At 46.5% G+C, this 27,387-nt stretch overlaps 1 protein-coding gene across 2 annotated transcripts in view; it reads left to right on the top strand.

The window, feature by feature from the left end:
- Positions 1-27,387, top strand: part of FLVCR2 (feline leukemia virus subgroup C cellular receptor family member 2) — a 59,057-nt gene that overhangs the window by 8,374 nt on the left and 23,296 nt on the right. For both annotated transcript variants that reach the window (XR_002831610.1, XM_006098419.3), the window contains exons 2-3: positions 21,644-21,785; positions 26,402-26,539. Coding sequence is in view for 1 of the 2 variants with exons in the window: in XM_006098419.3 (XP_006098481.1) it covers positions 21,644-21,785; positions 26,402-26,539 (280 nt within the window). In the remaining variant the exon portion in view is untranslated. The remainder of the gene's footprint in view (positions 1-21,643; positions 21,786-26,401; positions 26,540-27,387) is intronic.

Raw genomic sequence — 27,387 nt, 5'->3', positions numbered from 1 at the left:
TTCTGCTGTTTTCTCGAACTCCTTCAGGCTTCCAGCAGATGAAGACGGGCTCTAGAGAACTAACTGCAGCCTTGGGGAGGTTGTGTTGGCTGGACTGGCTGATCATGGGTACCACCCAGAGAGGTTGAGTGTTTCTGGGACTGACTCAGGAGTCAGGGTCATGAGGCAGGTGGTCAGCCTAGGCTTCTCCCAAAATCATGGCCCCGGGGGTGTCTTAAACTCTCGGCTTACCATTCTGGGTCTTCTAATGGGAGAGCCTTTCTTTCAAAGTCTGAGTGAAGTTTGCGGAGGAGAAGGCAAACTCTTGTTCTCTTCCATTGGTTGTTATTGTTAAGGCGCCCGGAGCGCCCGCCCACATGGCTGGCCACTTTCTGGCCTCCCTGTTGCACTAGCAGAGACAAACAGGGAGGGGCTGGGACAGCAGACAAGGCTAGTGAGTGGTGACCAAAATGAGAATGGGCGGGACCCATGGCCTGCAGGTCCCAAAATGCTCATGGGTGCGCCAGGTCATATGCACGTGACATCGTAAAAGTGACATTGGAATGTGGTGGGGTGACAGCAGACACGAGGTCACATGTCCCATCTACAGACAGTAATTGCTTCAGCTCCCGCCAACGACTGACTTCCAAAGCATGACCCAGTGTTGTTAGATCTTCTCTTTTTTTCTTTAAAGAGAAACCAGAAATCCAGATTTTTTAAATGTGAAATCTGTTTTTTAAATTGTGGCAAAACGTATGTCACATAATGGCGATCATTTTAGCCATTCATAAGTGTACAATTCAGTGGCATGAGATACATTCACAATGGCATGTAAGCCTTAACCGCCACTTATACCCCAAACTTTTTCATCGCCCCCAGCAGCTCTGTACCCCTTAAACAATAACTCCTCCCTGCTCCCTCCCTCCAGCCCCTAGTTACCTCTTCCTGCTTTCTTTCTCTATGAATTTGCCTGTTCTAGGTACCTCATAGGATCTTATTCTAGGATTCATATGCTCTTTGGCTTTCTGTGTCTGGCTTATGAATTCTGTTTGTTAAATGCTGCTGACTGGTTCAGAACTTTAGAAAAATAACAGTCTATATTTAGAAACTGCAGGTCAGATAAAACTGTCCCATCTGAGACCTCAGGGAGGGGAATGTGCAGGCAGGTGGAAATGAGAGGTCAGAGGTTAGCAACTCGGGGGAGGAAACGAGACAAGTGCTTCCTGAAAATGGGGATTTTTCACCTCACCCATGGGCCTGGGTGAAAATGCCTGGGCCCCCATGTGGACTGCCTTAACCAGGCTTCCTAGGGGAGGGGCCCAGACTCATATTTTCAGCTGGCCTCCCAGGTGGGGCTAGTGATCAGACTTTTTGAAATCACCTGGAGCAGTGGTCGGCAAACTGCGGCTCGTGAGCCACATGCGGCTCTTTGGCCCCTTGAGTGTGGCTCTTCCACAAAATACCGACTTCTGTGCATGGGCCACAAAGTTTCAATCGCACTGTACGTGCGCGCCCTCATGTAGTATTTTGTGGAAGAGCCGCACATGGCTCTCGAGCCGCAGTTTGCCAACCACTGACCTGGAGAGAGGACCGGCAGGCCCTGGGAAGGCACCCTCCAGCTTAGAGCCGGGTTATTGTCAGGGCTGGTTTATGAGGTGTTTGCTGTAGGCTGGGTCCTGTGTGCAGGTGGAAGCATTTGTGAGCCCAGTTACTCACCCTTCAGATTGAGGGGAATGCTTACTACTGGACAGGGACCTGGCCCCGAGCGCGTCTGCCTCGGGCGTAGTGTGTTGGTTCCTGACTTCGAGCAGGAAAAATTTCGCAACGTGAAGCTGAAGCTGGAGACAGCGAAACAATGAAGGGCTTAGGATAGAAGCAACATCAGGTGAGCCGAGGTGGGGCTGCTTTGGCTCTCTCGTAACATTCTAGGCGAGAAATGAGCCGAGGTGGGGCTGCTGTCAGCTCGCTGGAAAGTCCCACTGCAAAGGGGGCCTTGGCGGCAGGTTCAGGGGTTAGCCCAGGACAAGCTGCCTTCCCTCCTGGTTGCAAGTCTCAAGTTGAGGAGATGCATGCCTGTGGGAAGAAGAGGGGGAAGCAGAAGGTGTGGGCACGCCCCCTGGAGGGAGAGCGAGGGAGCACTGGGTCCTTTTTTTTTGAGGGTTTTAAAGGCTGGGGGTTCAGGGGAGGTCTTAGGGGAGATCTCAACAGAATATTATCCGATTCCAGGTGTGCCCTTTCAGGGTCGTGGTCTCCAATGACTGATCAGAGCCAGGGCAGGCCGGCAGTCACCACAGCTGGCCCTGGTGTTGGTGGGCCGGGAGCTGAATACACCTGAGGCCGAGAATTTTTCTCTAGGGGGGAAAGGTCAGGGGAGGGTCCGAATCCCGAGTCCCATGACCAGCCTTTTGCCAGGGGAGGAAAGCCACCCTGGGGGTGATCCTGCGCCAGTTTGGGGCTTACTGCCCTGGTGACTTTCTGTGTCTGCTGTAAATTGCTCAGCCAGTTGGCTCAGCCATCTCTCTGTTTCCCCCTTCCACTTGTCGAGGAATTTTCCTAGCTTCTTACTATCCTGTTTGGGCTGGTATTGGAGGCTCATTGTTCTGATTCACTTAAGGTTCTGAAAATGTCCTGGAAACCCTGAGTGGGGGTGGGGAGAGGGGGATATCCCTGATGGAATGTGCGGTGAGACCACTGCAGATGCTCCTAATCCTTTTGTTTCTTTGAATGTCAACTCTGCACTGGAGGAAGCTGGGGTTGGCCTGATTCTCTTGGCTCGGTTTCTCTGCCAGGCATTGTTGCAGGTGCCCGCTAATTCCATGGAATCCAGTCTGAGTTTTCAGTGTAGCGTTCTAGGACCCCTGCTCCCTCCCCATCCCGACCAGTGTGTCTCTGGTTCCCTCCCAGCCTAGTCTCTCAGCTCTGATCAGTGTAGCTCCTTAGTTGTCTCCGCGAAGATGCACTGCTTAGGGACTAAGCCTCCTCCTGCCGGGAGAGTGACATTAACAAGATGGTGTACTGGGAAGCCTCCCCCCCCCCCCCCCGACCCCCCACACACACACCACACACACACAGAAACATTAGATAAACTAGAAACTGGCTAAAATAGCTTCTTTATTGGAGCTCTGAAAATCAGTCACAGATCTACAGCAATCAAGCAAATGCCCAACCAAGAAAAAATCAAAATGGTAGGAAATTTCATGGCCTTTATACTCACCCTCCCCACCTCCCTTCCCCATGCTGTGGCTCCCAATCCCCAGTTCCCTTCTGAAAACCGAATTTGCAGTGTTTCAACCCAGTTGTATTCCTGAACGCTAACAATGAACAATCCAAAAAGGAAATTAAGGAAACAATTCCATTTATAATAGCATCAAAAGTACTTAGGAATACCTTTAACCAAAGAGGCGAAAGACTTGTACACTGAAAACTATAAAATGTTGCTGAAAGAAATGAAAGACCTAAATAAATGGAAAGACATTCTGTGTTCATGGATCGGAAGACTTAATATTGTTAAGATGTCAATACCACCCAAAGCCATCCACCGATTCAACACAATCCCTATAAAAATTCTGATGATGTTTTTCACAGAAATAGAAACAATGCATCCTAAAAGTCATGTGGAAATTTAAGGGACACCGAAGAAACAAAACAATCTTGGAAAAGAACAACAAAGTTGGAGATCTCATACTTCTTGATTTCAAAACGAATACCAAAGCTACAGTAATGATGATATTGGCATAAAGACAAACATATAGACCAATGGAATAGTGTCCAGAAATAAACCCTCACAGGTATAATCAAATGATTTCCAACAAGGGTGCCAAAACCATTGAGTAGGAAAAGAACAGCTTTCTCCCCTCCCATCTTCACCTAAGGATATGTTTATTGATTTTTTACAGAGAGAAAGGGGGAAGGGGAGAGAGAGAAAAACATCGATGTGGAAAACATTGATCAGTTGCCTCCCATACCCACCCTGACCAGGATTCAAACCCACAACCTTTTTGGTGTTTAGGTCAACGCTCCAACCAACTGAGCCACCCAGCCTTTTTAATAAAAAAATAGATTTTATTTTTTAGAGCAGTTTTAGGTTCACAGCAAAATTAAGCAGAAGGGTATACCCAACAGAACTGAGAGCCCTAGCTGGTTTGGCTCAGTGGATAGAGCATCGGCCTGGGGACTGAAGGGTCCCAGGTTCAATTACAGTCAAGGCCATATGCCTGGGTTGCTGGCTCCGATCTCCAGTATGGGGCGTGCAGGAGACAGCTGATCAATGATTCTCTCTCCTTCTCCCTTCCTCTCTGAAATCAATAAAAATTAAAAAATAAAAATAAAAGAACTGAGAGCAGGAACTTACTTGAACAGATGTTTGCACCCACGCGTATAGCAGCATTATTCACAGACAAAAGGTGGAAGCCACCCAGGGGTCCATCTCTGGGGGAATGGATAAACAAAATGTGTTATATACATACAATGGAATGTTATTTAGCTTAAAAAAGAAAGGAAATTCTGACACATGCTCCACATGGATGAATTTGGAAGACATTATACCAAGTGAAATAAGCCAGTCACAAGTACTATATAATTACACTTACATAAGGTATTGAGATGTCTTTTTTTTTTCTGACAACAACCAGTTCTCTAATTCTCTGTCCTACAACTCAGTTCGATTCTGACACTAGCTCCTCAAAGTTAGTGCAGATCCCATAAGTTCGGGGCTCAGTTCCGCAAGACTGCCTCCCATGAGATACCATTTGCAAATCCTGGAGGCCACCTGTACTTCTGACTATAAATTGGGGATTCCCATAACCCCTCCTTAGGTTCTGTAATCTGCTAGAATGGCTCGGAGAACCCAGGGGAACACTTTACTGACATTTACTGGTTTATTATAAAGGATACAACCCAGGAAGAGCCAAAGGGAGCAGATACCGAGCAAGGTTCGGGGAGAAGCACACGCCTCCATGCCCTCGCTCCTCACACCACCACCCTCCCAGCACTTTGACGTGATGTGTTCACCAACCTGGAAGATCACTGAATTTCCTTGTTTGGGAGTTTTTATAGCGCATAGTTTCCAGCTCCCTCTCCTCCTCTGAGGTGGGGGAAGGTGTGATTGAAAGTTTCCAAATTCTAATCACTAGGTCTTCTGGTGACCCATTAGCTTAAACTCAGGTGTGATGGAGGGGGCTCCTCATGAATGACAAAAGACACTCAGGAAATTCCCAACTTGTTTAGAGCTCTGAGCCAGGAATGGTGACAAAGACCAAATATATTTTTATTATACCACAGGTACCTAGAATAGTCAAATTCACAGACTCAGAAAGTAGAATGGTGGTTGTCAGGGGCTGGGGGAGGAAAGAATGGGAGTTATTATTTAAGGGGTACCCAGTCAGTTTAGGAGGATGAAAAAAGTTCTGGAGGTGGATGGAGGGCATGGTTGCTCAATGATGTGAATGTACTTTATACCACTGAACTGTACCGTTGAAAATGGTTAGAATGATAAATTTTATACTGTGTATATTTTACCATTGTCCCCCTAACGCCCCCCCCAATATCCCCACTACTTGTGAGGTGTTCCCCTCTGGCTGGGTACTGCTCACCTCCTGCCATCATCTCCTCTGTCTCCGTACTTGGAGGCATCCCTGGCCTCTGTGCTTGCTGGGTTTACTGGGTACTGGCCTTGGTTTTCTGGTGGTTTGTGTTTCCCCCTCTTCCTTTATCTTTCCCTGCTCCCCCAGCTCCTCTTCCCACTGAATGGGGAACGTGTCAGGGAGCTGGACCCTTGATACATCTCTCCTATATCTCAGGGTTCTGGGCATAACCGGCGAGTACAAATGGAGGGACCAATTATTAAACAGGCTTCCATTTCCCGAAAGAAAGTAAGGTGACAATGAGTTCACTGAGTGCTCGGGCGGCTGGAGGAAGGGACTAGACTCTATCTTACTCTTTCAATGAAAAGAGTATTAAGTCCTTACTGTGTGCTTTGAACTGTGCCAGACCCACCAGACCAAGCTGGTTGAGAACACCATCTTTAACTCTGCTGGGTACTCTTGGGCAAGTTTCTAAACTTTTCTAAGTTTTTATTTTTATTTTTTTTTAAATCCTCACCTGAGGACATGCTTAGAAAGAGAGAAACATCCATGTCAGAGAGAAACATCGTTCGGTTGCCTTCCCTCTGTGCCCTGGCAAACCTGCAACCTTTCTGTGCACAGGACGATGCTCAACCAACTGAGCCACTAGGTCAGGCAGCTTTTCTACGTTTTGACTTCTTTTGTAAGATGGAGATGAGACAGGGAGTGGAGGGCCTTTAGCTAACAGTTTATCAGACAAGAAATGGTCAATGGAGAACAGATGCTATCACCAATAAAGGTAGTCAGTTGGCTCCCGTCTGCAGGGGCTCCTGCTGCAGGAAAGGCCAACACTTAACAACTCGAGGATATCTGTGCTCAGGGCATTAAGGGGTCACAGCACGTGGTAGCGCATACCTCAGTGTGTGCCGCGAGGAGCGAGCAGGACAGCTCCCCTGAGGAGGTGATGGGAATAGCCAGTTCTCAATGAGTGAAGTGAAGAGATGTTGGGTGAATAGGGGAGGGTGGGCCGTTCCAGGTAGTATTCCGATGGGGATTTGTCCCTCTTGAGAGCGACCGGATCAAAAGCTTGCAGGTGCTAGAAGATGGCGTGAGTTTCCAAGTGTGTGGTTGATGAGACCTGTTGTTGTCTGTTGTGAAGACTTTGGGGTCTCGGAGGACGCAGATCCTGGGCCAACCCCAGTCCCCACACATCAGACCTTCGTCTCACAAACCTAAGGCTGTGCTGAAGGAAGCGGGGCGCCCGGGCTTATCAGGTGGACACAGTTGTTTCCCCCTGCCTGGTTCTTGATCTTTTTCCAGCGGTGCTATTAACAGGATGTCCTTCCCTGGACTTCAGCGCCCCGCCCCCCAGCCCCCCTTCCCCCGCCCCCCTACTGCCAACATCAAACAGCCCGAGTGAAACAGCCCCAGTGGACTGCAGGATGATGAGGGTGGAAGCCCATCAGGGATGATAAAGAACCATAGCATTAAGGTGAAAGCCGGTGTTTCTTCTTCTTTTTTCATTCTCTGTCTCCTGACCTCTATTCACCACCAACCCAACGGAGCATCTCCCCTTGATTCTGCAGGACAAAGGACTTTTCTCTTTGCTGAGTCATTCAGGGGTGGGAGGGCATCCTGCAGGCTTCGACGCCGCCCCCCCACGCCCCCCGGACTCTTCTGCCTTCTGAGCTCATTATAGACATCTTTTCTTTTTTATTCTGTGCAAAAACCTTAGCTCAGCCTCTTCCCGCCACACAATTCAAGATGAGGCCTTGCTCCCGCATGAGGGCAGATACCAGCAGCGCCGTCTGTGTTTGTGGGAGGGGGAAAAGGGAAGCAGGGCTGGATTCCACTCGCTTACCAACTTCTTGTGTCTGAGAACCTCTAGGTGGAGCAGTGTTTGCTTTGGCTCCCAGCCCATCTGATTCCCTCTCCAGAGAGGTGAACATAGCCCCTTTCAGTTCTGGAAGACCACTTGCGATTGGACAGCCCTGCCAACCAGAAGGGAGGGGCACAGAAGTTGGAGCAAGATTGGGGGTTAGTTTTTCTCCTTTTTTCTTTCTTTCTCTTCTCTCCTAGAATTCCTGACTTCAGCCCAAATTACTGTGCTAACTAGCGGGGTGTCCTCAGTGGCTCTGGACCAGCTCTCTCTGTGCACAAAGCCATTTGTCCTGTCCATCTACTCTGAGAACTGTACGAAGTGAGCAGCTGTGAGTCAACACATCAAAGCAGGGCCCATTCTAATGGGCTGTTTGTTTGGATGGTGGCTGCCCCTCCAGTGATCTGTACCACCTCAGACCTTTGTCCTGGGCTTCCTGTTTGGTGCTGGAGATCTTTGTGGAGCCACCCAATGAGCTTACTCAGAGAACCATTTCTCCTCTAGCAAGAATCTAGGCAGGAGCATGCACCTCTCTCACACCTTCCCTGCCTAGGACACGCTGGGAAACCAGCAGCTAAGTGTCTTTTGATTTCTCTCCTTGGGGCAGTAATCAGTTGTTTTTAAGTGTGGTCTGGTACCAGAATCACCTAGTGTTCCTTAAAAATGCAGATTCTGCCCTAGCCAGTTTTGTTCAGTGGCTGGAGGGTCGTCCTTCAGACCAAAGAGTTGTGGGCTCAATTCCTGGTCAAGGGCACATACCTTGGTTGGAGGCTTGATCCCTGGCCCAGGACAGGACTTGTGCAAGAGGCAACCAATAGATGTGTCTCTCTCACGTCAATGTCTCTGTTTCTCTCCCCCATCCCCTTCCTCCCTCCCTTCCACTCTCTAAAAATCAATGGAAAAATATCCTTGGGTGAAGATTCCAAAATGCAGATTCCTGGGCACCCAGGGCAGACCCAAGGAATTAGCCTCTCTGGGCGGGGCTCGGGAACCTGTGGTTTTGGTCTCCATCAGGGGATTCTGATGCCACTGACGTCTGAGAACTCCAGGGTGGGAGCCTGGAACCTGGCTCTGCTGGCAGCTGTGTGTGGGGCCTCCAGCAGGACACCTGTCCTCTTTGGGCATCAGCTTACTAGTATCTGTAACAAGAAAGCCTGGCCCTGGCTGGGTAGCTCAGTTGGTGCATCATCTTAATACACTACAGTTGCAGTTTGAGCCCTGGTCAGGGCATATACAAGAATCAACAAATGAATGCATAAGTAAGTGGAACAGGTTGATGTTTCTCTCTCCTATCCTCTCTCTCTCTAATCAATAAAATGTTTTTAAAACAAAACCAAAAGCCTGTTCACAGGGTGCCACCAGAGTTAAATGAGGAAGTCTGTAGCTTAAAGCCCTTGAAACCAAATAAGCCCTCCACAAACATTTACTGAATCTACATCTATATTCTCCCTACCTGCCAAACTTAGGTACGGAAGCATCCTCTCTATCTCTAGAATCCAGCTACTTTCTTTCATCTCAGCTGCTATCCCTACTTTCTTTCATCTCAGCTGACTGATCCTTCTCCTAGCGTCATACATTGGGGGAACTTAAGCAGACCTACCTGTCCACTCTCTGCTGGTGAGTTAGGTTGAGGCCAGGCCACCACCTGTCTAGGGAGAGGTCAGCCCTCCCAAGACCTTGCTGCTAGGACACACCCCGTAAGAGGCCATTCCTGGCACCCAGTGGGGACTAAGAGCATTCAGATGGAAAGATGAATGACTGGTGTTCTGGTTTCACACTTTATCTTTGGGGCATTATTTTCTCACTAGTGGCCCGGTGCATGGATTCGTGCACATTGAAAGGAAATTAATTAGAAGAAATACTAATTACTGCAGCTCAGCAGTAAACCAGATTCGGGGCGACAGTGCTCCAGCAACAACATAACCCACGGCTGAAGGTGGAATCGTGTGGCCTTGAGAGGAATCGGGCTCCCTCTTCTCCGGTTCCGGGGTGTGTCACCCGAGAACCGCCACTGCCAAGTCACCACAGCCCAGCAGCTCCTGTGTTGAGCATCTGCCCCTGGTGGTCAGTGCGCATCATTGTACCGGTGGTCAGACGGTTGGATGGTCACTTAGCCTTTTATATGCATAGATTGCTGAAGGAAGATTCCAGAGAACTTTCTGTGATTATCAGAGATTCCAGAGCTTTTTCTGTGATTACCAGGAAGATTCCAGAGCAATTTCTGTGATTGCCATGACCTCAGTGGGGTGGGGGAGAAGAATGCATCTTTATCCAACTTTCTTACTATTCTTCCTCACCTTTTACGCACACTGGTTGCCCTGAGAAAATTCCCCCACCTACCTCCTCACTTCCGAAAGCCTTGGAAGCCTGTTCTAGGGGAGAGCAGCAGCTGGTAGAGTCTGGCTGAGCTGGGGGCAGGGCCTGGGAAGATCAGGGATCCCTAGTTCTCTGGAGACACTTCCCCTCCTTTAGCCCCTTACCAGCCGCCTGCATCTCCAGGGTCACTGTCCTGGTCAACAAGAGACAGTCTCAGCCTCTGGCCTGCTGTTTGGCCTTGGGACTGGCATTTCAACAACCCCTTGCTTTATCTGTGCGGTGAGGAGTCCTCCTTGCTGACATTTGGTTCTCTGAAGGCTACTGTGTGTGTAGGGGGGAAGGAGAGGTGGGGGTGGGGACAGGAGGGAGCTGTGTTCTCAGGGCCCAGATCACTGGCTGGAGGTTTGTTTAGGGACTTACAGAGAAACTCTCTCCTCTCATTGGACTGTCTCTGACTCACTGTTCAGAAAGAACTTTGATAAGAGGTGGACAGGGCTTGCTTAAGTCAAAGATAAGCCTTTTGTAGGTCTGGGCATGACTATTTACCCTGTTAGGATTTATGGTTAGATCGCCCTGGGAGGTTACTTTGGATCAGATTTATTACAGAGCCTTTTTCGAACACAATCCCCTCAGAGCCTGGATCTCAGACCACGTCCTTCTGGGACATGTGTCTGCTCAGTGCCTTGTGGCTCAGCAAGGTTCTGTGGGAACAGAGCAGGGCTAGGGATGGGAACATCAGACATCCCTGTGTTTATGTTGCCACAGATAAACTCTATGATTTCAGCAAGTGGTTTGAACTCGGCTATGAAATGGAGAAAACAACATGCTCTCTTAGAGCTCTGTCGCCTCCCTTATATTGGTGGTTTTGAGGCTTTGATTCCATGCTGGATGTGCGGTGCCTGGAAAACGGAAATACTGTGTAATGCTAGCATTTACGTGCTCTTAAAAAAAGAAGGAAGACTTTAGATTTGCCCCGTGACACAGAATGAAAGGGCTTTCCTATACACAGATCGTGTCCTATCTCAATTGTAAAGTGCAACCTTGGGTCAGGGACCACACCCTTGTTTATAGGGCTCAGCATTCTGACCTTACAGTCAGCTCTTTGTTTCCCAACCCGCTCTGGTCATTCTGGCGGTAGGAGCCTCTCCCAGAGCTGCTGGGTTCCAGAGCGTCCCTGCGGACGGATCCCCGTGAGCTGAGCCGTGCGGTGGCTCCGGGAGTCCTGCAGAGCGTTTTGATTCCAAGAAGGGCCTTTGCCAAGGGTTGGCATAAAGCAGCAATTCAGTCCACATGTGCCCAGGATGGCTCCTCCCTTCATGTAGGAAAAAATGGAGGTGGTGGCCCAGCACAGAACTGATTGAGCCCCTGGCATCAGGAGCTAGGGGGCGGGGCCTAGGAGCGGTGTTCCAAGGGGCTGGTGGTCCTGACTGTACCACACAAGTGGCAGTGATCACAGGTAACAAACGGGGCTCAGACAGTCCTGGTGAAGATGTTGCGCTTTCTCTCCCCAGAGTTCGTCTAATCTCTCCTCAGGGAAGAGGGTAGGTACCATATCACCTGTCCCAGGAATGGCTGGCCCTGAATTCTATGCTCCTCCTCAAAAATCCATGACCTGTACTAGGGTGCCTCCACCCTGGGCCAGCTCTCGGTCCCTTACAAATAACCCACACAGGCCCCTGGTCATTGTTCCCAGACTGAACGAGTCTGTTTGCCTGCACGCATCAAAGCTCAATAAGACACAAACAGAAGTCTGCAGCTAAGACAGTAAGGATTTATTAAGGAGATGGTGCCATGCCGGAGTCACAGGTAGGTAATGCTCAAAGACCTGGCTCTCTGATGGCTTTCAAGAGATGGATTGTGTAGGGAAAAATTGTTAATCATGGCGACTAAAGGAGTTAGGGTTGTGGTCTCTACTGATTGGTTGGTACCAGGGGTAGGGGTCATTGGTCATTGCATCTGGTCCTGATGTCAGCCATGGAGTTTTCTGTCCTGTCCAACTTCACAAGGATTTGTTCTCTGGATTCGCTTTCCTGGGTATGGAGCTAAAACACAATCGAGACCAAAATTTTGTTTTTAGTTTGATTGAAAACTCTGTCTCTATAGTCAGTAGACCTAGGACCTTGTTCCTAAGACACCTGGATGCTGACTAAAACCTCATTGTCCTGAGGGCTTAATGATTAAGCAAGAGAGAGGGAGGTGGATAAGTCAGGGCGCTGAGTGAGCCCAGTTTGAGTCAAAGGGAAAAAATGTCAAAATAAAGAGCAGATTAAAGAAAATAAGGTTCCGGCACCATTTGCCATCCAGTCTTTGTCTCTTTTTGAACTTTTGTACTCGTCCTGGATTGTATCCTCTCCAGCCAGCTTTCCTGGTTCCCCCCCAGAGGACAGCAGGTAACGGAACAAATGAGAGTCTGTGAATAAAGGCTGTCATCATCCCTTTGGCCTGACTGTCTCATGAAGGACCCACCTTGGAGGAGTAGCCACACATCCACTTACAGGCTTCGCACTCTGACCTTTGCAGTCAGTTCTTGAGAGGTATGGGTGGTTTTATTTTGAGCCAATGTACCATAGCCTTTATTTGTTTATTAAACAAATATTTATTAAGCATCTACTCTGTGCCCAGCGACATTCTAAGAACTGAGGACGCAACAGCCAATAGGAGAAAATGTCTCTGAGTTCAGGTTTAAGGGAAGAGAGATTAGATCAGTGGTTCTCAACCTTCCTAATGCCACGACCCTTTAATACAGTTCCTCATGTTGTGGTGACCCCCAATTTCATTGTTACAAATTGAACATAATTAAAGCATAGCGATTAATCACAAAAACAATATGTAATTATATATGTGTTTTCCAATGGTCTTAGGCGACCCCTGTGAAAGGGTCGTTCGACCCCCAAGGAGATTGCGACCCACAGGTTGAGAACCGCTGGATTAGACTGTAAAGTGGTCACGCAAGGAGTGACTAATGGTGAAGATTTCAGAATGAGGAGGAGGGAGGCTTCAGAGCAGGACATTGGGAGATGTTTTTGTGTAAGCAGGTCCTGGAGGAAGTCCCTAAATTGCAGGGCCAGGTCTGGTGATATGGGTGACGAGTAGTTTTCCCGGTGCAAGGTTTAGATTTCTTTTCCTTTCCACATCTCTCTCTGGGATCACAAGGCAGGGTTAGTTAACTAGTGAAGTTGGCATCTTAAGAAACAGCTACATGGGGCCCACCCTGTCTGTGTCTGGAGACACGCCCTAACGTAAGAGGAACTGGTTCTCTGCTCAGGGTAGGCCAGAGAGCAACAGCTGCTCCAGGGCCTGCCCCCGAGTCACCCGCCGCCTGGGTCTGCCTTTCGCTTCCGAAAATTGAAAGTGGGGGGTGCTGTTACCAAGAAAGTCCAATCAGACTTAGAAGAAAACTTGGGAGGATTAGAGACATTTATTGTCACATGAATGACAGCATGTGACATCGCAGACACTCAGTGCCTTTTCTGGTTCGGGCTGTCCTGGCACCATCTGTCAAAAGGCGGGGCGGGGCAGAGTTGAGCAGGGCAGCAGCCCACAGGACAGTAGGACCCGTCTGTTGGCTGCTGTGAGCTGGCTTCTGGGGCAGAGTTGGTGGGAAGCGCCAAAGCATTTGAACGGGTAGCTTTGCATGTTTACTTCAAATATTAAAAACTTGGAGAAAATGAGGTCTGCACTCTGCCACTCTAGCTGGCCTGGTGGTTCGGAAGACATCCTCTCATTTTTCCTCTTTTCTGGCTGAGTCATAGGGGAAGTTCTACGAGCCTGTGGTCATTGGCCCTCAGCACGGTCATCAGAAGGACCTTTGAGTGGTGGAGCCAGCAGGGACTCGTGCTGTCGGTGAAAGGGCAGGCAGAGGAGGTTTCACATCTGCTCTCATGTAGACATAGTCTGACCCTTTGCAGATATTACCATGAGGTCAAGTTCAAGAGGAACACTGAACCTTAAAAGGAGGAGCGTGTGTCCCAGGAGCCTCCTGAGTTGATGATTAAAAGTAGGCACAAGTGTGAGGCTCCGCTAAAAAAAAATAATAATAATAATAAAGCCCTTTGTCAGCATTCCTTTTCATTCCTAATAAAAAAAAATTTTTTTTCTTTGTAGAACACAGACCCCTCCTCTAAATGTAGCATCTTCTCTGTTTACAGCCTAGGGGACCTCTGCTCTTCAGCTACCTTGCACCCCCCCACAGATGAGGAGGAAACCCAGAACCAAGGCTGTAGGTCAAGATCCAGGTATATTAGATAAACTTGGTGATGTGAGTGAGCTCTTTGTTTGCCACGGTTGCCTCCTCCCTTACTTTTTAGTAGGTGTTCAATAAGCACTGAGTGTAGGTTTGAGAGTAGGCATTTGATGAGCCTCTATTGCAGTGGCTTCCAGGCCTTACCTTGAGGACCCCCGAAGTTGAGGTTTTCTCTGTGTTATTCCGCTTTGTATCTGCTTTCTTTGGGTGGTAAACTCACACAATACTTCAAACTGCTACTGTGCCAACTTGTTTGCTGTAGAAAAGACTGGACATATTTGATTCAGGTTTGAGCTTCGAAGAGTCATCTCTTTATTCAGAAGACGTTTCCCAAGCTACATTTCTGTTCTTGGCATTGTGCTGGGCATGATGTGGGGAGATGTCACACAAGGAAATGTTAGTGTCCCTGTCCTCAAGGTGCTAACAATCTAATTATAGAGACAACACCCTACAGGGAAAGAACCCTAAAACTAAGCATTACATAAGAACCAGAAATCCCATAGGGCAGTGGTCGGCAAACTCATTAGTCAGCAGAGCCAAATATCAACAGTACGACGATTGAAATTTCTTTTGAGAGCCAAATTTTTTAAACTTAAACTATATAGGTAGGTACATTGTTATTAACTTAATTAGGGTACTCCTAAGCTGGTCTTTGCTAAAAATGTCCTCAATCTGATTGAGGTACATTTGCTGAGGTCGACTCCTTCCAACTCTCCCATCCACACTCGTCTTGTATACTTGTTTTGTCTATCTCCTTTCTGAAAACCGACTTCTGCGCATGGGCCACGAAGTTTCAATCGCACTGTACGTGCGCGCCTGCACGTGGTATTTTGTGGAAGAGCCACACTCAAGGGGCCAAAGAGCCGCATGTGGCTCACGAGCCGTGGTTTGCCGACCACTGCCATAGGGAATAACTAAATGGCAAATAAAAACAGACTGTGGCTGGAGACACCTGTCACCATTGCGCCCTCCAATAGCTAGACATACGGAGAGGTGCTTGAATGACAGAATCGAGTAAATGAGACAAGAGGACTTGCAGGTGCCTGAGGGCGGGGACTTCGGTGGCATCCACCCTCTTCAACGGCTTTGGAGTCAGACAGCCATGGGTTTGAATCTGTTTGCCATTAGAAGCTGGGTGACCTTGGGCAAATTACAGATGTCCTCTCATCTGTAAAAAACCAAACCAGAGAGAATGATGCCAACTTTAGGGGCTTGTTGTGAGGCATTGAATGGAATAACATGTGCAAAATCGTTTAGCACGCTGCTCATTATGCATTCGTTTCCTTCCTTCTAGTTTGGAGAATAGCCACGACCTGAGAGTTTAGCCTACGAGCTCGGACTCTAGTGTAGACGGCCTGAGTGCGAAGTCCAGCCTGATCGTTTACGGTTATGACCTGGGGCAAGCTACTTAAATGCCAGTTTCCTCCATTTAAAAATAGGCATTAAAAGAGAGAGTGTGGCCCTAAACGGTTTGGCTCAGTGGATAGAGTGTTGGCCTGCGGACTGAAGGGTCCCAGGTTCGATTCTGGTCAAGGGCATGTGCCTTGGTTGCGGGCATATCCCCAGTAGGGGGTGTGCAGGAGGCAGCTGATCGGTGTTTCTCTCGCATCTATGTTTCTAACTCTCTATCCCTCTCCCTTCCTCTCTGTAAAAAACAACAACAACCAATAAAATATATTTTTAAAGAGAGAGAGAGAGAGAGAGAGAGAGAGAGAGAGAGAGAAAAGTGCTTAGGACGGTGCCTGTGGCCTGGTGAGCATAATGTGCAGCTGTTATTACTATTCTTACCTTCCCTGGGAATCAAGCATTGCAGCAGGCTATTCTAATTTCAGTAGCTGCTGCTTCCTGCATTTCCCTAACCTCTAAGACTGAGGAAATCCAAGAGTGTCAAGGTAGCATAAACCATCAGCATAATCACGGCATTACAGACAAACTCTGTGACTGGGGAGGGAGCTCTAAGGAAGTTTAGAGTTGACCAGCTCTCACCCTGCTCCCTAAGTTCTTAGAGACCAAAGCTTAGCCTTTTAAATCCATAAACCCCTTTCATGAGTGATTTCCCCCCAAAGCAATGGGATTGGTTTGGTTCCCAAAGGTCTGCTACTTCCTCAGCTCTGAATTAGCCTTTTCAAAAGAAGTCAAGGACTTGGATTTGGGGATTGCAAAACTACCATCATATGAGCAGGCTTTGCATGCATATTATTACTTAACTTGGCATTTGTCTAGGAGCTGCCTGGCATTCCTAGGTGGCCGGGGGCTTGTTTGCCAGTTCAACATAGATGTCTCAGTGCCCTAGCAGCCACCTCGTTCTCTTTGTTTCTGAGGTATCCACAGGCTCAGTTCCAGGACAGCCCTTGAGCCTCCCCCACAGTCCAAAGGTGGCTTTTCTGCAGAGCACCTTCAGCTAACCTTGTCCCTTACATTTGGGGCCCTGGAACCCCTGTTTGTGCATCGTTTTGCTCAGATTAGTTACTCACTGAGGTCCAAGCAGATGTCTAAGTGACATCAAGGAGAGACAGGGAGAGGTATTTAGAGGATGAGAATGATGTATGTGTGCCTCAATGGCACCATCTTTATGGAGTTTAAATGCCCACACCAGTACACAGTGGGGCAGTGAGGGCTGAAGTCACTTCCCAGCGTCTCACATAATCCCCACCTGGCTGTGGTCCTGGGAGACCCAGCGGGGGCCTCCCTGCTGCTGGTGGCTGTGCTGTGCCGAGCTGCACCGTCCCATGTGGGCACGTTTTTGTATGGGATGGACATTAGGCATACTGCACTTTAGTGCCCATAAAATTGGCGTGGACTTAAACGACCCTTGATAGGGGACATTTTCCTGCATTTGGCTATGTAGCTTAAGTTTTCCTCAACTGTGGTACTCTGCGAACCTTAGCTTCGGATGACTCTTTTCCAAGACCGTTGCGATTGACTATAGAGATTTTAGGACACGTACTAGTACAAGTATCTAGTCTCTCATCATATAAATATAACCTTGGAGGGGGGTGGCTGTGTGCTTTAAGCTGGCCCAGATAGGTTGATGGCCTTTAAGTGTGTGGACATCTATATTGAACCCAGATTTATCTTTCATGTGCCTCTGATTTTAAAAGGTTCCTCGCCCTAACCGGTTTGGCTCAGTGGATAGAGCAGTGATGGCGAACCTATGACACGCGTGTCAGAGGTGACACTCGAACTCATTTTTTTTGGTTGATTTTTCTTTGTTAAATGGCATTTAAATATATAAAGTAAATATCAAAAATATAAGTCTTTGTTTTACTATGGTTGCAAATATCAAAAAATTTCTATATGTGACACGGCACCAGAGTTAAGTTAGGGTTTCTCAAAATGCTGACACGCCGAGCTCAAAAGGTTCACCATCACTGGGATAGAGTGTCGGCCTGCAGACTGAAGGGTCCCAGGTTCGATTCCGGTCAAGGGCATGTACCTTGGTTGCAGGCACATCCCCAGGAGGAGGTGTGCAAGAGGCAGCTGATCAATGTTTCTCTCTCATCGATGTTTCAAACTCTCTATCCCTCTCCCTTCCTCTCTGTAAAAAATCAATAAAATAGATATTTTTAAAAAATGGATCCTCAATTATGTTTTTTTTAAATAGCAAACTTTCTCTGAGAGCCTTGTCTAGATTTAAATTTCCAACCATGTCTTTCTGTGGGTCTCAGTTCCAACTTATCTGAAGGGAAGTGATGTTTTTCTGATCCAGCCCATTCATTCAACAGTCAGGGACTGAGGAAGCCCCTGTTCTGTTTACCAGGCACCAGATTATGCCAGAAAAATGGCTGAAAACCAAAGGAGTAGAGATGTTTAGGGCAAGGAGATCACGCCTAGCTAGGATAATCAAGGAAAGCTGACCTTGAGGTGGTCTCCCAAAAATTAAAAGAGGGAGACCGTTCCTTGCAAGAAAACTGCTCAGATAAAGGTAGAGACTAGAAGATGGAAAGGTTGGAATTGTGATCATCCCATCAGGCTCAAGTACCCGGGACATAGAGGAAGTAGGCGGACGTGGGCCTGGAAAGGTGGCTTGGAACTAGGTGAAGGAAGGCAAGAACAGCAGGTTGAGGGGTTTGGACGTCATGCTCCCTCTGAGGGGGCTGGCTTCTGAAGGTCCTTGAGCGGGGACTTTGTGGTCAGTGAAGTGCTGAGGACTGTGCACCTGAATATATCATGCAGGAGGAGAGATCACAGTTGCCTGAGGGAGAGGGGTTAGATTTAAAGCGGGCATTCAAGGACAGAGTGGATGGGAGAGGGCAGAGTCAAGGGTGACTGAGAGAAAAGAGCAGAGGGAAGGAGCCAGGAGAGGAAGAGGAAGCTAACCAGGGGAGCATGGTTGGTCTTATGAGTCCCGGTGGCCCCCGTGGCTGTGTGAGAGGGCAGGGTGGGAGAGCCAGGCTTGCAGCTGGGGAGTGAGGGCCTTGTCTGGGGCCAAGCCTTCTGTTGGAAGGTCCATTCACATGAGCTCTTTCCTCAGGACACCCAGTGAGCTAGATGGTGTAACTGGATAGTGTTATCTTCCTTTTGTAGATAAGGAAACAGGCTCAGCTGAGAGCCTTCTGACCCTAAGGCAGTGGTTCTTAACCTTCTGGCCCTTTAAATACAGTTCCTCATGTTGTGACCCAACCATAAAATGATTTTCGTTGCTACTTCATAACTGTAATGTTGCTACTGTTATGAATCGTAATGTAAATATCTGATATGCAGGATGGTCTTAGGCGACCCCCGTGAAAGGGTCATTTGACCGCTAAAGGGGTCTCGACCCACAGGTTGAGAACCACTGCCCTAAGGCCTGACCCCTTAACCACTGTGTGTCTCTGAGGAATGTTGAAGTGGAAAGGAAGAAAGGTGTGGGGTTCATTTTAAAATGCATGGCATGGGATGCCCTGTCGGTTTGATTCAGTGGTTGAGCATCGACCTAGGAACCAGGAGGTTACGGTTCTATTCCTAGTCAGGGCACATGCCCAGGGTTGTGGGCTTGATCCTCAGTGGGGGACATGCAGGAGGCAGTTGATCCATGATGTGTCTATCTCTCTATTCCTTTCTCTCTCTCTCTCTCTCTCTCTCTCTCTCTCTCTCTCTCTCTCAAACCAATAAACACATATTTTAAAATGAATGACATAGGCATGAGCCTCAGAGTAGGTCATTGGGAGATCAAGTTTAAAGTAAGTCTTTAAGCTGAAGGTCTGCCGCAGGGAAAGCTGCTGACCCAATAGGGGGACATTTTTGACCTCAGTAACAGGGAGCCAATTCCTAGAAGCTGAGAGATCTGCTAGAACTCTGTGTGACCCTGTACAAGTTACTTAACCTCTTGAGCTTAATTAACCTCACTTAGCCTCCATTTGGCCCTCTAATAATTAGGTTGCAATAGAGCAGTGACTTTCAACTTTTTTTCATCTCATGGCACACATAAACTAATTACTAAAATTCTTCAGCATATCAAAAATATTTTTTGCCACTATGACCAAAAATAGGTATAATTTTGATTGATTTACAAAAATAATAATAATGATAATAATAATAATAGGAATTACCTACCCTTTTTGCTCCAAAGTGACTTTTTAAAAAAATCAAATGTCAATACTATACTTGTATATAAGGATTTTTAGTACCAAGAATTAATCAGACCCAACCTTGTTATAGATATGACCAATAATATGCAACTCTGTTATATGACTTATGTATTTATGATTCAAGACAGGGCATTCACACCGAACGTCTATTGTTGTGTTGTCTGTTGTCATTTTTTTCTTTGACAGTCTAAGGGAAAAGAGGTCAGTGCCCCTGACTAAATAGTCAGGTATTGCCTGTTTTAAAAATTCTTGCAGCACACCGGTTGAAAATTGCTGTAATAAAGGGATGACAAAGGAACTTCTTAACGATAACATTCTATAATTTCAACACACAAGTGTCACTGTTTGTGTTATCTTTTAATCTTTATTTCACACCCCCATCCCTCCACATACATCTTGGTACCTCCCAAAATACCTACCAGAATGCTTTTCACATAGTAGGTGCTTTAAAGATGCTTGGCTTATTGACTATAGATTGGCATACAGTGGAAGAACCCTACACTGGGCCTGTAGATGATGACTTGTGAATGTTCCAGAGCCGGGAACCACCAGTGACCATCCTGAGTGGCTATAATTGACAGGCTGGAAAACCAATCAAGATGGTCAGCAGATTGGCACCTGATGAATGAATGGCATTATAGTGTGGAATGAAAGCAAATTGCTTCCTTACCTACAGTTTCAAATAAAATAAAGAAAAAGTGGAACCTGAAGACAATGGACTTATCTTCCTTCAGTCTTGGAACTTGAAGCTTGCCCTCATTCTCGGGCTGTTTTTCATTTTCTGCTTTGTTATGACATGTGGCAGAAGGGCTTTGGGAGTTGAGTCACAGCTAGTTACTCCAGAATCAAGGCATTTCTGACCTTGGAAACATATCCAAGTCACATTATCTGTCAGGTTAAATAGAATTTGAACTCCAAGGCAAATATGAGATGCTTTAACTCAGCGGTCGCCAATCTTTTGGACCTCACGGACCACCAGTTGGCGACCACTACTTTAACTTGTTGATGTGTGTGTGTGTGTGTGTTTGTGTATGTGTGTATGTGTGTGTTCATAGTCCCATATCCTGTGTGTATAGATGTATGCAATTGCATATGACTTTATACTACAGATGCCTTGTCAATTGCTAAATTATTTACACAATGAACTTAAGCTTTCATGTTTGTAAATGTGGTAATAACTTTAGGCTTCTGAGTCTTACTGAATGCAAGCTGTTGGAGTTATAGGGTGTAGAAGTTTTCAACTTTCCCCAAGCTGGTCTCTGAGCTCCTGGTTAACAGTCAGTGAAATCAAGAGTTTAAATGACACACAAAAAAGTCAACATTGTTTTACTGTACCATGGAGACTGGAGCATAGGAACCATTGTTCATTAGTGTGCAGCTGCAGGAGAGCCATCCTGTGTTAAGAACACCAACTATGATTTTTATTTTTTAAATTGATTTTTTAGAGAGAGAGGAAGGGAGAGAGAGAGAGAAACATTGATGTGAGAGGGAAACATTGATCAGCTGCCTCCTGCACACCCCTACCAGGGATTGAGCCCACAAACTGGGCATGTGCCCTGACCAGGGAATTGGACCAGCTACTCTTTGATGCACAGGGTGACGCCCAAACAACTGAGCCACGCCAGCCAGGGTCCCAACTATAATTTTTTTCAACAGGTATTGATGGTGAGGGTGGTCAGGGGTGTGTGTGCATTAAGGTGTTAATAAAAAGAAAGCTCTCTCTGATATCTTGAGGAGGAAATGTCCCTGTTTAATTTTTAAGAAATATTGGGATTGTGTTTCTTTTTCTTTCTTTTTTTTTTTAAATACATTTTTATTGATTTCAGAGAGGAAGAGAGAGATAGAAACATCAATGATGAGAGAGAATCATTGATTGGTTGCCTCCTGCATACACACACTGAGGATTGAGCCTGCAACCCGGGCCTGTGCCCTGACCTGGAATCCAACCGTGACCTCCTGGTTCATAGATCGATGCTCAGCCACTGAGCCACACCAGCTGGGCTGGGATTGTGTTTCTTATTAGGAATCTTTTTAAATTTGTGCCATCACCTCTTGGACATTGGTAACTAAAATTGACTCTCTCTATCTTCTATAGGTTGGAATTGCGATTGGGTTCTTGGTCCCTCCTGTTTTGGTACCCAATTCCAAAGACAAGGACAAGCTTGCCTACCACATCAGCATCATGTTCTACATAATAGCAGCTGTTGCCACCCTGCTTTTCATCCTTGTCATCATCGGTAAGTTCATTAGACTGCTGGGGGTGGGGAGGTAGGGAGGTTCTACTGGCTTTGGTGGGGCCCTTGTGCACATGGCTCTAGAACAGCGGTTCTCAACCTGTGGGTCGTGACCCCTTTGGCGGTCGAATGACCTTTTCACGGGGGTCGCCTAAGACCATCCTGCATATCAGACATTTACATTACGATTCATAACAGTAGCAACATTACAGTTATGAAGTAGCAACGAAAATCATTTTATGGTTGGGTCACAACATGAGGAACTGTATTTGAAGGGCCAGAAGGTTGAGAACCACTGCTCTAGAATATGGTGGACACTTACAGAAACTGAAGGCCAGGCTTCTAATAGTCTTCAAATGCTTTAGCCTAAGCAGTTGCCCCCAATAGGGTGTTAGCTGGTCTTGTGCACTTTGCTAGTGGCTCAGTAAAGGTTTGATTGTAATTAAACTGTTCCCCGTATGACCTCACCAGAATTAATGGTCAGGCTGCTGATCCCCTTGGTGAAACCCCATGAGCACTTATGATAGCACAGGCATTGTGCTGTTCATGCTCAATCTCACCTAAGCCTCAGCAACCCTATGAGTGAAGGTACCATTATGAGTCCCATTTAACAAAAAGGAAGACTTGGGGGAGTTAAATAAATTATTCAAGATTCAGTAGTCCTTAAGTGGCAGAGATCGGATTTAAGCCTAAACTTGTGTAAGGCCATACTCTAAATTTCTGGAACTAAACAAAACAGAATTAACCCATAAACACTAATAATCTCATAGATTCACCTGAGAATACCTGGGTACCACCATTTTAATGCTTTTCTTTAAAAAGATTATAAGAGTAATATTTTCTCATTATGAAAAAATCTAGAAAATACAAAAGCATGACCATTAATTTAGCCTTGAACAAGTTAATCCCAACCTCAGATAGCTATTATTCATTTTATATAAAGGTATATTTAATCACTAATATATTTAGTTAATATAATTTTAAAAATTCTTTTATTATATGTTTCATGTGTACAGTATTCTAATTTGACATCTGTATACACTTTAAAGTGATCATCAGCACAAGTCTAGATACCATTCATCACCATACAACTGATGGATAATATAATTTTATATCCTTTTTTATAATCTGAGTGATACTATATGGGCAGTGATAAATTCAGAAACAGCAGAGTAAAGGTTTTCATTTTCAGTTAGTCACCCGTCTAAAGGTTAACCAGTTTTCTTCCTAATATCTGAAAGTTTCACTCACTCATGTTAAAGGTTTCTTTTCATTCCTTCCTTCTGGCCTCACCTCCAGAGTCAGTTTTATAATCATCTACTTCATTCAACTGTTCTCACCTTGTCATTCCCTCCCTGGGTCCACACTGAGAAAGAGCTGCCTGGAGGCCTCTAAGAGCAGGCAGGATGCCTCGGACAGAGGACGCGGTGTTCCTGGGAAGGTAGAAGCTGTAGAGCTGTGAGTGAGAGCAGGAAAGAACAGTCCAGCCAGGGATCCTCTTACTCGGCCAGACTTTAAGTTTCAAAATGAATGTTCCCAGCTCCAGATTCTTGTGTTTGTGGCAGGTGAGGGCCTGGTTCTTTGCAGCGGAAATCCTGGAGGTAGGGCATGTCTACATTTTGGCATTTTATTATCAAGCACAGACTGAAAGATCTTATCGGAAGCAAGCACCTGCTGTGGCAGGGATCAATCCCTTGCCTTGCTTTCTTTATTTACCCTGATGGAAGGGGAGGCAAACAGCCAAGACAGTGAATGAGAGGTTCCCAACAGCAGGAAGTCATCCAGGAGGAAATTACCCAGGACTACTTCTGGAGAAGAAAGAAGCAGGGCTCTGGAGATATGCTAAGTGAAATAAGCCAGTCAGAGAAAGACAAATATCACATGATCTCACTTATATGTGAACCTAATGACAAAATAAACTGATAAATGGACTAGAACCAGAGGCATGGGAACAGGGAACAGTCGGACAAATCTCAGAGGGAAGGGCAGGGACTGGGAAGAGATCAACCAAAGAATTTATGTGCTTGTATGCATTGCCCATGGACACAGACAGTAGGGTGGTGAAGGAATGGGGTGGGGAGGAACTGGGTGGGGGGTGCACTAGGGGGGGAAAATGGGGGACATCTGTAATACTCTCAACAATAAAGATTAAAAATAAAAACCTTTTTTATAAAAAAGGAGGAAAGAAGCAGGGCTCTGTAGTCAGGGCTGGAGGGTTTTCTGAAGGGGCAGGGTTAGGGGAGGGGGAGACTTTTCTCTTCAAGACATTAAACCTCATTTCCAGAGCTTCCTTTAACTGGAATAGGAATGAGTGACGGGGAGGCCACATGGTGCCTGCTTGGACCCAATTGGGGAACCAGTTCAGCCAAAAAAAACTGGTTAAACTGACCGGCTCTCCAGAGAACTGAATAGCGGCCAATGTGGTTAAATAGAGTGTGCCAGTTGTACTGAAAATAGAATATAAAGGAATGGTTTCCCCATTGCCCCGCCCCAGTCCTTCACGTCAGAGTAGCCACTCCCATAGGAGGCTGTGTTAATCCTCTAGGCCACGCATGTCAAACTCAAAGGCTAACAAGGGCCAAATAAATAAGTCTTATGTTTATGTGGGCCGCAAAAAAACAAAAGCTTCAATTTTCATAGAAATGTAGGTTTATTTTGATAGAGACATGCTGAATACAAAGGGCTGAAACAAATGAGTCATTGTTAACACAAAATAATAGAATATTTTAATAAAAATGAATATTTTTTCTTGAACATTAACTTACCAGACACTGAATAACTGCACAAATTAATAAGCGTAACGCACATAAACCTATTTTTCTTGTTCTCCGGAAGTGAAATATTTCCTGTTGCGCACACAAAACAAGTCAGTACAAGACTAATGACGTGGCAATCGGCTGCTAAAATATTTGCTGCTGGTATTAGTGGAGAGAAATGATGCGCTTGCGCATAAGGTGCGTGAGGGAAATGAATGCAACACGATTATAGTAATCAGTCATTAGCAAACGTTGAATCGTTTGTTATTGATAATTATGTATAACAGGATTTGTAAAAGTTAAGTTACGAAATTTTTATTAAAATGTTTCTTACTTACCGTTACATTGGCTGGGCTGCAAAAATATTCATTGTGGGCCACATGCGGCCCGTGGGCCGGGAGTTTGACATGCTTGCTCAAGGCGCAAGGCTCTGTGAGGAGGATGTCTGATTCAGATTTTTAAAAACTAGGATTGGACTCCAGGTTTTTCTACTAGAAGATGCTTCCACTTAGGAATATGTATTGACTGTCCTGTGCCAGGCTATGTGCTAGGCACAGGCAACACAGTCTCCTCCCCCTCAGGAGGAGCTTGGGTGCTAGGCCATGAACTGGGCTCACTAATCCTAAAGCCTCAGCTCTCGTGTCCTTTCTATCCATGTGTGACTATTGTGTGTTTTTCAGTGCTCGGCAGTGTGTTTTTTCCTGGCTTTCATTGTAACTGGACAACCAAGGGGTCCTGGCTGTTTGTCACCTCTTGAGCCAATTAAGCAGAGACCGGGTTGAATCATACATGAGCGTTTATTCCAGTAATGCCGACAGAATGGGAGAGCAGCAGGTCATCCACAAAAATCTGCTCTGCCTCTCCCTATAAGCCAGCTGCTTATATTGGGTAGAAGGACAAAGATTATGTGGGAAAGTAGGCATGGTATAATAATTGCAGGTTATAAGTCATGTGGGCTGGGGAGGGGGTATCTCAGAGGGTGGGTGCCTCCGGGCACCCCGGGACCAGATTACAGGAAATAGGGGCTGGAGGTTGTGAAGAGCAGGTGCCTCCAGGACTAGATTGCTTCAGCCACACGGTTGTAAATCTTTCCATAATGATGGGCAGTTCTCGGGGCAGGAGGATGGACTGCATTCCAATGTTAGCCCCCATGTCCCAGGGCGTACAACTCCCAGCCAGGTTAGAATGTGCTTTCTTTTTTTGTTTGTTTTAAATTTAAATTATTTATTGTTTAAAGTATTATATATGTCTCCTTTTCCCCCAGTTGACCTCTCCCCAGCACATGCCCTCACCCCCCTACTGTCTGTGTCCATTGGTTATCCTTATATGCATGCATACAAGTCCTTTGGTTGATCTCTTACACCTCGACCCCCCTGTCCCCCCGGCCCGCCCTGCTCCCCTGCCTTCCCTCTGAGGTTTGATAGTCTGGATCTATTTTTGTTCATCAGTTTATGTTGGTCATTATATTCCAGAATGTGCTTTCTTTAATCAGAACAAAATAATCATGGTAAACAGAGCATGATTAATATTTCTTATTTTATTTCTTATAACTAATAGCTAGTCCCCAATATTATATTTCTGCCCCGAACATTATGGGACTCCTTGATCCTTGAACTCTGCCCCAATTATTGCAGTCATCCAGAGGCCATTAAGAAAAAGTAATCAATAGACCACACGCTCAGCCATAGACAGTGAAAAGCAGCTTCAAGAGAGGAAGCTGTAAAGGATTTCATTGAAGAATTAATATTTCCTTTTGAGTCCTAGCTCCTTCTCAGGTGATGGAGCCAGCTCTTGTCCGTGTGTAACTCTGCTGGGCTGTAACCACAGGGATGTTCAGTGATCTCTCTGTTTCTTTCCTCTCAGTATTCAAGGAGAAGCCTAAACATCCCCCCAGCAGGGCCCAATCCCTGAGCTATTCCTTAGTACCGGAAACGTCGTACTTAAATCCCATCATCCGGCTCTTCAAAAACCTCAACTTCAAGCTGCTTATCATCACCTATGGTAAGATGCAGGTGTGTCCGGGAGTGTACCTGAGCTGGGAATGTGAGGCAAGCGGCCTCATGTGTCTGTGCATCTGACTTTTTCCAGATCCCAAATGTGCATGCAAAGTAATTGTCGAGGGTCAACCAGAACAGTCAGCTCTGTCTCAGGGCCTTTGTGGGTTCTGCAAAGTCCACCTAGAAAAGTGTTCCTTCCCGTGTCAGGTTATCTGGCAAATGCCTGCTGATCCTCCGCGTCTTATTTCAGTATCACTGCTGTAAAGCAGCATTAGGCGATCTTTCCTCTCTTGCTGTGCTGTCCCATTTCCAGGTCTGTCTTCTCACTAGACAAGATTCTCCTTGAGAGCGGAGATTTATATGTCTTTTCATCACCTGTAGTGCTGGCCTGGAGTGGATACTCCTATAGTTATTGAGTGAATGAATGAGTCTTAATAAATAAATGCATGCAAGCATGCATGAGTCTTGCCATAGGAATCACTCCTCCACCAGTCTTCCTTCATCTTGTAACATTGACTCCTTTTGTATTTATTTGAATGTAAGTCATTTTATTTTTTAAAAATAGATTTTTTAATAGTTTTCAGAGAGGAAGAGAGAGGGAGAGAGAGATACAAATATCAATGATGAAAGAGACTCATTGATTGGCTGCCTCCTGCACACCCCCTACTGGGGATTGAGCCCACAACCTGAGCAAGTGCCCTTGACCTGAGTCGAACTCAGGACCCTTCAGTCCGCAGGCCAACGCTCTATCCACTGAGCCAAACCAGCTAGGGCCTCTTTCATTTCATTTTGTTGGCTTTTGGTAAGGTAAATTTTAATCTTCATGCTGGTGTATTGGCTTGCCTCTCCAGC

The sequence above is a fragment of the Myotis lucifugus genome, unplaced genomic scaffold (genome assembly GCF_000147115.1).
Source record: "Myotis lucifugus unplaced genomic scaffold, Myoluc2.0 scaffold_235, whole genome shotgun sequence".
NCBI classification, from domain to species: Eukaryota; Metazoa; Chordata; class Mammalia; order Chiroptera; family Vespertilionidae; genus Myotis; species Myotis lucifugus.
The sequence above is the reverse complement of the archived record's forward strand: the minus strand, read 5'-3'. Positions and strand labels throughout refer to the sequence as shown.